This window comes from Engraulis encrasicolus, chromosome 18 (genome assembly GCF_034702125.1).
Source record: "Engraulis encrasicolus isolate BLACKSEA-1 chromosome 18, IST_EnEncr_1.0, whole genome shotgun sequence".
NCBI classification, from domain to species: Eukaryota; Metazoa; Chordata; class Actinopteri; order Clupeiformes; family Engraulidae; genus Engraulis; species Engraulis encrasicolus.
The window spans coordinates 4,018,377-4,030,084 of record NC_085874.1 but is presented as its reverse complement, the minus strand read 5'-3'; the positions used below and the strand labels follow the sequence as shown (position 1 = coordinate 4,030,084).

The 11,708-nt window shown below is 43.4% G+C and overlaps 1 protein-coding gene across 1 annotated transcript; it reads left to right on the top strand.

Moving 5' to 3' along the window:
• The first annotated feature begins 377 nt into the window (after positions 1–377).
• Positions 378–9,028, top strand: kcnk5b (potassium channel, subfamily K, member 5b). Its single transcript, XM_063222283.1, has 7 exons — positions 378–854; positions 1,973–2,084; positions 3,185–3,351; positions 4,944–5,112; positions 6,359–6,486; positions 6,909–7,127; positions 7,575–9,028. Exons 1-7 carry the CDS (start codon positions 669–671, stop codon positions 8,118–8,120), a joined length of 1,527 nt encoding a protein of 508 aa, XP_063078353.1. The 5' UTR covers positions 378–668; the 3' UTR covers positions 8,121–9,028.
• Positions 9,029–11,708: the final 2,680 nt, after the last annotated feature.

The following is an 11,708-nucleotide window of genomic DNA, read 5'->3' as shown; positions in this document are numbered from 1 at the left end:
TAGGCCTACATCATGTCCAACACTAAATACACACCCAGGAAACAATAAACGCCTTAGTCATACAGTAGTAGCTCATCATTATACACAAAACCATTTGGATACAGACTTCAGTGATTCTGTTGGAACAGTGGTCGTGGATACTCTAAGGAGGTTTACAGTCCTATAAGTTAATGAAATGTAGCTACCCACACTTCATTCTCATTAAGACGCTTTGTGTAAAGATTATTGTGTAGGCTACTGTTGTCGTGCGTAAACTTGCTCCGTGTCGGTCTTTCAACAACCCGACCCACGCCTGAAGCAGGTGTGGTGAAATTCAGAAATACGAGCAATTCAAGCTCTGTGAATAATGTAAAAGGGTATTTTTAAACAGACAACAACAGTTTGAATGGCACGTTGTTGCGAGGTAGTTCGCTAAAGTGTTTGCGGGTAGGGTGAAGGGAGCTCACCTATGTGGGTGGTTCACTGGGATTTCATTTCCTCTTTTTCGCATGGAGTAACCCAGACATTACAAACTTGTGGACTGGACATCTTGGGGGCGATTACATGACGCGCGGTAGCCCAATTCATCTGTTGAACGTTTGGGAAACTTAGATTTGAAGTTATCACCAACCAATGAATGCTGTTGATATGAACACGACGTGTCCATTGGGCTGACTACTTCAGATCTTATGGCGGATAAGGGACCCATACTAACTTCAGGTATCATATTTTACCTGTCAATTGGAGCCGCGATATTTCAGATTTTGGAGGAGCCGTACTGGAAGTTAGCAGTATCTGACTACAGTGTTGCAAAGGCAGAACTTCTCAAAAAGTACAAGTGTTTGACCAAGGACGACCTAGAATACATCGTGCAGGTAGGTGTCTTCCCCCTCTTTTCAGAATTTTCTCTGAGTTGCTTCCAATAAAGTAATTTTTTCCATAAAATATAAAATCGTAAACTTGTAAAGACAATGGTCTACTAGTGATAACATGCGTCTCCTTGAAATAGGCTAGAATAAGTTCCTAAAAGTGGATCTATTGCATGTTCAGATTGCAGACTATGCGGCTTAAGTATATGCCCTATAGCCTACTATGTTTTGACTGTCCTCTGTTTATACTTAGCGCGTACAGCTATGGAAAGGAAGGGAGAACAAATGCAGATAGTGCGGTCGTCAGCCTTTTGGGGAAAGAGCCAACCAGATATAGACCAATATGGTAGCTCAAATTGAAAAGGCTGGAGTTCCTTATCGGGTTTCTCACATTGTGCGCCGGCCAAGCCTGAGAAAAGTCAACACAGACTAGGAATGTATTTGAATACAGATGTTTACCTTCGTGTGTGTAAAGAAGAACGTGGATATATTTGCGAGTGTTTGATCATAGATTTTTGAAATAACCATATTTTGAGATAACAATTAACAACACTTTGAACAAGTTCAACGGGCTCCTTCCAAGGTGCGCCAGTCGAGGGTTGGCCGGTCGGGAGCGCTACTCAGCAGCCCTGCTCAGACCTGCCCAAACTCCAGGCAGGATTAGTGTGACTGGGCGTGTTTTTGTTTCCCTTTGAGAAAGCCAGCGAGGACAAGACACACTCACACACACACACCACAGGAATTTGCTTAGGGCGTGCAAGGGGAGTTTACGTCAACAAGTATTGTGAAACGCGCTTTCCTTGAAGTGTCAAGGGCGCACTTGGCAGTGGTCTTCTAATGGAACGGACAGACGAGAATATTGGCAGGAGCCTTCAGGAAGACTGGTATTCCAAAAATAGACATGGTAGTGAAATATCTAGCTCAAATCCATCCAAGCATCCTTCCTTGAAGTGTATGCTTGTCATGCGTCCCACGGTATAGAGCTATTACGCATGAAATGTTAAAGGTTACACTAGGAGGAAATCTCATGGATTCTACATGCATGTCCGAAGAGATGCATACGCTCTTCCTGTGTTTTGCTTGCATGCACGATTTAGTCGGTTGCTAATTTCCATCTTTCCCAGACGGTGACACAGGCAGCTGGAAGAGGCGTATCTGTTGCCAGTAATAACTCCTTCAACAACTGGAACTGGGAGAACTCCGTCATATTCGCGGCTACCGTGATAACAACAATAGGTGAACACATATTTTACAATAATATGATGTGCTGTAAAAGAGCATAGGCTAACCGGTGTTTTGGCAATACCATTAAAGGGGTATGCCACTATTTTGGGGCTTAATACAGTTAAAATCGTTGGCTGGGGTTTATAAAGGTGGAAAAGTGTCTTATTTTTCATGTTAAGCGTTGTCTTGCTTTAAGACAAGTTAAAAGAGGGAATATGTCGCTAAGCTAATGAAAGTCAATGTATCCATGTAGCATGCTACAATGCTACACGGATACATTGACTTTCACTAGCTTAGCGACATATTCCCTCTTTTAACTTGTCTTAAAACAAGACAACGCTTAACATTAGAAATAAGACACTTTTCCACCTTAATAAACCCCAGCCAACGATTTTAACTGTATTAAGCCCCAAAATAGTGGCATACCCCTTTAACACACAACCAAACGAATTGGAAATAAACAGGTGTAGTTCACAGTCCACACAACATACCCAGTGGCCCAGAAGTGAAATACACTTGTACAAGGGGGGATGGTAAATCATCTAATAGAAGAGCCTGGAGTCCTCATTTTATTAACTAAATGACACACGTGGGCTATCTATTAACAGGCTTACCACTTCCTGCAGGTTAAATTTACATTACACACACATTACATTACATTGCATTTGGCAGACGCTTTATAACCAAACCAACTTACAAACGAGGACATAATCATAGCCAACATCACTAGCAGATACACGTGCACAAGAAAATATACCAGTGGTGTAGTCTACTTTTTTATGGTGGGCATACTGTATATTTGAGCATTTTTTGAAGTGGGTATACTGTATATATTTGTGCTATTCAAAACAATGGATCAATCAATTTTTAAGTGGGTATACTGAAATCCCTGAAATTTAGAAGTGGGTATACTCCGTATACCCGCGTTCTACGTAGACTACACCACTGAAATATACAGAACAGCAGGTGCAGGTGCAGGTGCAGATGCAAACCTAATTTAACCAGGTTTATCACTTTAATACCCCCTGGATGTTCATATCAAACATGTTTTTGATTGTTTGTTTGTTTGTTTGTCATTTGTACTTCTTCTTTGTGTATGCATGGGTCCCCAGGCTATGGCAACGTGGCCCCTAAGACGGTGGGGGGCCGTGTGTTCTGTATCCTGTACGGCCTGTGTGGCATCCCCTTGTGTCTGACCTGGGTCAGCGAGGTGGGCACCTTCTTCAGCGGCCGCACCAAACGCCTCAGCCAGGTGCTGCTGCACAAGGGCCTCACACCGGTGAGTATACAATACAACATGTATAGAGCAGTATCACAACTAATATGAAGTTGACTCAAAGCGCAAGATACACATACACACACATCCACACATTTTGTGGAGTCGTGTGTTGTGTGTTATACGCCAACTACACACACAGTATAATATGCAGTGTTAATTCAACACTTCTTAGAGAGTACTTTGGGAGCAAATACACTCTAGAGAGTGTTAAATCGACTCCCCAAGAGTTGAATTGACACTGTTTTTTTGACTGTGTATATGTATGACCAAGACAAATTTCCAAGACCAATTGTGGGGCCTCCCTCTCCCTGGCCCTGGGACCACTGACCTGTGTGCCTGTCCCCATCGGCTTCCCGCCTCTTGTTATTAACTAGTGAGTTATTATGCCTCTGCTCCGCCCCAGCCGAAGGTGCTGGAGGCATACTGTTCTCCGGTCGTCCGGACCTATAGCATCTATTTCTGCTGCTGCACAAGGGCAACACGTGAGTTAACTACTCCTGTGATTATCATGAAAGGCCCACTTGCAACATGCACACAACACAATTGCCCTCATACAATTTTGCCTTAAACTCTAAAGTGCTAGCAGAATTGTTCCACCTCTGGTCATAGTGTACTGTAAAGTCTTTTCAACGATTATTACAGTTGTGCCACATACTGTTCCACATACTGTTCCACATACTGCCTCGTCTCCTAATGTAGGTGTGTTATTGCTCTACTAAACCCTCACAGTCTGTTACGAAATGTAGTTACTGTTGTAACACCAGTGACTTATTAAAATGTACGCTGGTCAATTATTGCAAGGCGGCAGCAGCAGGTGTAGCAGTTGGATTTCAGAAAAAAACTGGCTCTAGATTGGCAAGTTATTACAGTTTAGTCATTCTCAGACAAAAGGACTTGCAGCAAATGTCAAGTGTGTGTGTGTGTGTGTGTGTGTGTGTGTGTGTGTGTGTGTGTGTGTGTGTGTGTGTGTGTGTGTGTGTGTGTGTGTGTGTGTGTGTGTGTGTGTGTGTGTGTGTGTGTGAGAGAGGGGGGGGGTACCCATGTCAAATGATGAATTAAGATTGCCTAAGTTACTTGTGTGTGAGGGTTTATCAGAGCTTTTAGGGCTGATTTGATTTGTGATGACAAAAAAATTGTTTCGAAAGTAACTTTGAAATTTCTCTTCTAAAACTTTTGACTACACATTGAAGTAGCCTCTTACTGCAGCAGGGGTCGCCGGCGACCCTATTCACTTGCTGAAAAATGCTTAACTACATCATAACAACATTGCAATGACATTACAGAGAGCCATAGTGCTGCGCTAAGACATTTTATGAAAAGCCAAGACATTTGAGTTATGCCAGAGAGAGTAGAGAGAGAGAGAGGTTCCATTGGCCCATTGTTTCCGGGTTCTATTATTGCAAGGGGGAGGGGGGGATTCCCCTTTAGGCAGACCTAGGCAGACCTAAGGACTGTTCTAGTATTGTGACATGCCCATTTAGGCAGACCGGAACCTGGTCATGTTAGGTGCCCATAGCAACCTATTACATTGGCATATCTCTATATACTTAAAGAATCTCTGATAATGCTGTCTCTGCTGGTGGCGTGTGCAGAGGAAGGTCCAGTGTTCCTGCATTGCCCTCTTCCTCCTCTGGGGCCTGCTGGTGCACCTGGTCATCCCTCCCGTCATCTTCATGTTCATCGAGGAGTGGTCGTACCTGGAGGGGTTCCACTTCTGCTTCACCACACTCACCACCGTGGGCTTTGGGGACTACGTCGCAGGTACTGTATGATGACATACGTTGGTCTGCCCTACAAAGTCAAAGTGCAGGAACTACGGCAACATTGAAACTGAGATGGTTAGAAGTTACCGCACTTTGCCTTTGTAGAGCAGAGGTTATCCATGTTTTTGTATATTTTATTGTTGACCTTTGTTGACTTCATGGACATGTTAATGAAGTGATTGCAAGGAAATAAGTGGGAGGAAGATATGGGGGTAGGTTTTAGAGTAATGGGGGCAAATCAAGCCACAAAACAGGACAAAGGATATCTGATCTTTTTTTCCCCACAATGCAAATTCTTTATTAATTATTACTCTTTTATTCTTGCATGTTACTTGACATTTTACATGACAATGAAGAGATGACAGGAAACAAGTGGGAGAAAGAGATGGTGTGGGATTGGGAAATGACCAAAGCCGTTCAACACCATAAAAGCATATTACTCACATGGTTTAACCCCTTAGCGCCTTACTGTCACCAAAATTGGAATGGCTATGTCTTAATCTGTTACCTCTCGGTACTGTCATAGCAATATTGTTATGATGTAGTTGATTAGTTTCAGCATATAGTGAATAGGCCCGCCGGCGACCCCATCTGCACTAAAAGGCTACAAGCCACAAGAATCAAGACACAAAGCCAAGGAAACTTAATCCTGTCATGTGCGCAATACAACAATAGGACTTTTAACTGTTGGGTGTTTTTATTCCCCGAGTTGTAGAAGTAGAAGTCTCTTACAACACTACTAGTATGATATTACATGGTTTCAACTATGTAAAATCCTACTACTGATGTTGTTATTACTTCCGCCAAGGAGGTAATGTTTTTGGTCGCGTTGGTTTGTCTGTCTGTCTGTCTGTCTGTCTGTCTGTCTGTCTGTCTGTCTGTCTGTCTGTCTGTCTGTCTGTCTGTCAGCAGGATGACTCAAAAACATTGTGGAGTTGTTGGTAATAACCCAAGGAACAAGTAATTAAATTCTGGTGGTGATCCGGAGCACGAACCGGAACCAGGACCTTTTTAAAGATTCTCCACCGTTGTTGGCCTATAAATCTAGGCGCCCCTAGTGACCAGAAATTGAATTGCGGAAACTCCACAAAAAGAAGGCAGAAAGACTTAGGGTGTAACATAGTCAAATGTTCCATCAAGTAGCTTCCTTGGCAGAGGTCTGCGCTCTCTGAGTGCTTCTAGTTGCATCTGTAAGAGTACTTCTACTTCTACTTTATTACAACTCCAGTGGTTTCGTGTTCCAGGTGTGAACCCGGACGCCAAGTACCCGACGCTGTACCGCTTCTTTGTGGAGATGTGGATCTTCATGGGGCTGGCCTGGCTCTCTCTCTTCTTCAGCTGGAACGTGTACATGGTAGTGGAGGCCCACAAGGTAGTTTTTCACCTGATCAGATATGGCGTAATACATTTGCTGTAGCCAGAATGACAATCACCAAGCCGTTATACATTACTAAAGGTCTTGTTTTGTGTCATAATAGTGTAGTACTATGGTGGTTAACTTTTCAACGATTACTAAAGTGTTCCACAGGTGGAACGGCATGCATTATGGGGCTATTGCTCAGCATGTTTTGACCCTAACTTTTGCCTTCTACTTGTCTTCTTTTTTTAAATCAACCTATTTATTTCATTTTTATTTTTTTGTTATTATTCGTTTATTTCCATTTTATTACTACTTTTTAATATTGTTGTTAATCTAAGCACATTGAGCTACATGCGTTGAATGAATTGTGCTATAGAAATACAGTTATTATTTTTATTATTATTATTATTTATTTTATTATTTTTATTATGAAGGTGCTGAAGAAGCGCCGCTACCAGCGCCGCCATCGTCAGTCGCTGGAGGAGCTGCGTCAGTACCAGGAGACCATCAACTCGGTGCACTCGCCCACGTCCCAGGAGCCCAGGCCCAGCGCCATCGACATCTTCAACTACCTAACGGTGAAGGAGGAGGACTACGGCAGCATCATCAAGCAGATCGGCAACGATCCCAAGAAGCCCAAGAAGAAGAAGAAGGTGCGTGTGTGTGTGTGTGATTGTGGGGTGGTCTGGTGTGTGTGTGTGTGTGTGTGTGTGTGTGTGTGTGTGTGTGTGTGTGTGATTGTGGGGTGGTCTGGTGTGTGTGTGTGTGTGTGTGTGTCTGTGTCTGTGTCTGTGTGTCTGTGTGTCTGTGTCTGTGTGTGTGTGACTGGCAGTCTCCAGAGACAATGTGTGAATGTGTGTGTGTGTGTGTGTGTGTGTGTGTGTGTGTGTGTGTGTGTGTGTGTTTGTGTGTGTGTGTCTGTGTCTGTGTCTGTGTGTTTGTGAGTGGCAGTCTCCAGAGACAATGTGTGAATGTGTGAATATGTACGTGTGTATGTGTACGAAAGCACTTTGAGTCGACTGTGCAGTTGTGATATTGTGGTGTATAAATACATTTTGATTGATTGATTGATTGATTGATTGATCGATCAATTTTTAAAGGTGACCATCCAGGAGGAGGAGAACCACCCGCCTCGCTCCAAGAGCTGCAACGACATCCTCAACGACATGGGCGTCATGATAATGGAGCAGTCGCCGCGGCTCAAGCGTCGCCTCAGCATCAGCGACAATGTGGTCTTTGCGGTGGCCTTGAAGGGCAAGGACGCCAAGGCGGCGGCGTCCGGCCCCATCGACGAGGAGAGCCAGCACCTCCTGGAGGACTCGGGAGGCGAGGACCAAAGCCCCGAGGCCAGCTCCAGCTCCAGCGAAGACAGCAGTGACAGCAGCCCTCGGCAGCAACCGGAACGGATTAGCGACGAACACTCGTGGGACAGGGACGATGATGATGACGAAGAAGAAGTCGAATCGCCTCCACCGGCAACCTCACCGGTAACCTCACCGTCACCCAGCCAGTGTGGCGCTTCAGCACAAACTCAGGAGGAGAAGGAGAAGAACAAAGAGGAGATGGAGGATGTTGCTGGGAGCCGGTTTACGGTGTTAAAAGTGTCGGAGAACAGGTGTCCTAAAGAGAGCGAAGGAGAAGGATGATGACACAGGCGCAATCTGGACACAACTGTTGTTTGACAGTAACTTGGGAGCTAGCGTAGCGTTTACCTTGGCCACAGGAACAAGGAGAGTAGACTGGGCACAGCTGGTTTCTGTGTTTCAGTATGAAAGAGCCTGGCTACACTCCGTAAGCACATATATTTTGTGAGTCACTGGAAATATCTGGAAACTGTTGCCCCTATGCATACCGTTCCACCAGTGGAATGCAATACTAGTCATTGGAAAAGCTTTATTACCACTACACCACTATGACAGTACACAGGGCCATTAGTAATACATTACAACTTGGTTATTTCCATTTTGGTATTGCCTACTTTATTAGAGGGGCTGTGTCTTACTGGGTTAACCAGCTTCAACCAACCAGTATCAAGTGCCTGAATGCAAACATGCTAAAATTTTACTTTTTCAGTATGAAAGAGCCTGGCAACACTCCATAACCACACATCTGCATGCTAGTGCACAGATATATTCTGTGAGTCTTGAAACTTTAACCAGCTTCAACCAATCAGTATCAAGTGCCTGAATGCAAACATGCTAAAACGTAATGCCTCAGGTGGTTACTTTTTTCAGTGATCCCTCTGAGTGGCGTAGAGCTCTCTCTGCTTGTGTTGTAACCCAAAACATTCCACCAACTTCTTCCGTAGCAGAAAACTGCAGTTAAACTGTGCTCTGAGTCCACAGTGAGCAGAGGTACGAAGACAGAATTTGCCACACCAGGTAAACCACTGAGTGCCAGGGGCCTTCACAGGTGAATGGTGATCCCGTGTTCTCACCAGACCTGTTAGAGGATTTAAATGAACATGACCAGTCATGATAAACTTCTTGCACTGCTGATAGGTGATCACCAACTTCTCTCTCTCTCTCTCTCTCTCTCTCTCTCTCTCTCTCTCTCTCTCTCTCTCTCTCTCTCTCTCTCTCTCTCTCTCTCTCTCTCTCTCTCTCTCTCTCTCTCTGTCTGTACAAGAATATTGAACTGTTTCAATTTTGATCACTATTGTTTTTTATGGCTTCCCCGCACTTGACTTTGAGGAGCCACAGCTTGTTGTGCAGTTGGCCTCTCCATTTTCATCTGATTGTCAAATAATTTAATAATGGTACTAAATAACATTTTGTACTGTATGTTACTGGTATGGAAAAGAGTGTGTAACATGTAAATACATTGTAAATAAATGTACATTGGATTCATCTCAAACGTTTGAACTTACTGCTTAGAAAGCACTAGGCCTAGTGGACCTGATGTTCTGAAACAGACTACTTTTCTCAAAACAGGAAATCGTAAAAATAAACAAGACGCAAAATGCTAAAAGTGACGCAACCATTTCATGTTTACACATCCAGAAGGGAATTTTATGGAATGGAATGGATTAGGAGATCCAAATATTTTGCCCTTTCTTATGTTACAGAAAAAATGATGCATGTGTTGTATCTGCTACCGGTAACTGAGGTCACTTGTGGTATTACAACCATCCCTTCATCCCGGATTCCGAAAGTAAAAACCCTATCACATATTTGCTCAAGTCAATTCAACAAACCAGGACACCCTAAATGACACTCCCAGACAGTCAGGTTGATGCGCCCGTTACTGAAATCATCTGTGTTGGGAGTACAGGTAGAAGGACCATCTGACAGGATTTTCTCAGTCCAGTTTGTCTATGATTGAAAGCAAATCTGATGTTATGGTGTGAACTATGACATTACAGAGAGCCTTACGTGACAGATTAAGATATGGTTGTTAAAATTTTGGTGACAATAAGTTAATAACAGAGGCTCTGCAAAAGAGTTAATGGTATATGGTTCACCATTAGTTCTAAACACTGGATTTGTACTTTTTTTTCTAGGGGAGGTTATAAACATTTCTTAGCCAAAACTTATATTTTGAGCCACAGTTAAACTGTCAAATCTGGTCCTAATCTGAAATGTCTGTTCAGAATTATTTTCTGGTCTGGGACCAGACTCACCTTATTACGCCAGACTTCAATATTTATGCAGGTTAGCTTGAGGATGGAGTCACAGGAAATCTAAGTAACTCAGACCATGTGTGACCCTGTCTTGCGAGCACTTGGCTTGCCGTACAGATGTGCAACCTGATGATAATCTGTCGATGAACTGACAGGAAATGTGTCTGTGAAGATTGTCACGTGATGTTGCATTTGGAGCTGATGAACTGAGGAGGCCTTGTAGGTGACAGGTCAAACGTCAAAGAAGCTCCAAAAAAAGAGTCAAGTACCATACAGCCTGCCTTCTTTTAACAGCTTAAAAGGAAACAAAACCACTCCTCTACATGTGGCCCTTGCCATGTGGGAAAGGGCAGGCCTAACTGGGGCCACTCTTCAGAGATAGATACCTTCTGATTCCCACATTAGGACTGAAGAAGCCTCTCATGTGAAGACATGAAACATTTATTAAACTTAAAAAAAGATGAAGATCATGATCTGGATGAATTAGAATCTTTACAGATAAAATCAAAGGAAATTATGGCTATTTTCCTGTGTTGCGTTCACTGTATTGCCCCGGTCAAAAAACCCTTATGTTTATTATTCACTTATATAAAGACTTCTTGATTTCAGTGCGTCAAAAATGTCCTGAATGACTACAGTGCTGTTTTTTGTAAGTGTTTCTGTGCCCACTTTTTTTATTAATCAAGCAGTCCTCTCCTGCTGGGAAAAAAATCTTCTCAACAATAATCAAGGAGTTCCGAGCCCCCTCCCTCTGCTTAGCCACCCCCCAATGTAAGTCATCACTACCACTAGTCTACTGTTGATTTCAATGTGAATCAGACCTTTAGGGAGCACCCTTAGCTGGATTTTTAAGCGGGCTTGCGGAGCAAGAGCAGAGCTCTTGCAGAGCAAGGCCCGATTATAGTAATCTCTAAGTCCTGTTTATTGGTTCTCTTGTACAGGGACAGTAAAAATAGAAAATGGATCTCCTCCTAGGCCTTTCGAGATAGAGACACCGTTCAAACACTAAAACGACCGGCTCGGCTTGGAGATCGCGTCTCGTTATAGGCTTCTCCGTGTCTCTTGTCGTTTTCCCGTTTTTGGCGATTTTGTGAAAGCCTGGGTCTCCATTGAAAACTATGGTGGAACCTTCATGAACCAAAGTTCCGCCACTCTAGAGATTAGAGTGTAGGAGGCTTTTTTCGGTCATAAAACATCAACACTTTCACCTAGAAGTTTAGTTGACGCGTTGTTAGCGAGCTCTATGGGATGTCTCCAAATTGTGAAAGTTTCATCTCCCAACTCCCAATACTTTTTAAATGGCAGGTTTGTAAAAAAAAACAGACCTGGCTCTATGGAGAATCCCAGTCTTTGGAAAAGTGCATTTTTCAAGAGATCAGCGCATGTCCCACACGGAGGTCCATTTGTGCCTGAAAAATTTAACCTATAAACTCATTCAAAGACTGTTTAGAGACATCACAAGCATGACTCCGATCTGTGAAAAGGACACGTTGCCAACTCCTTTTAGTTTTTTTACAACGATGTTGTAAAGACAAAAACTCATTCTCATTTTCTCCCCTGTTAAAGGCTCAATACTAACTGTCTTTCAGTCAATCACAACAGGTGCAGCCAG

Bases quoted from the DNA above. Each gene is read 5' to 3' on its own strand.
- kcnk5b (XM_063222283.1), top strand. From the start codon at position 669: ATGGCGGATAAGGGACCCATACTAACTTCAGGTATCATATTTTACCTG. The intron at 3,352-4,943 runs GTGAGTATACAA...TGGCGTGTGCAG, and splicing joins TGCACAAGGGCCTCACACCG to AGGAAGGTCCAGTGTTCCTG. The intron at 6,487-6,908 runs GTAGTTTTTCAC...TTTATTATGAAG, and splicing joins TGGTAGTGGAGGCCCACAAG to GTGCTGAAGAAGCGCCGCTA.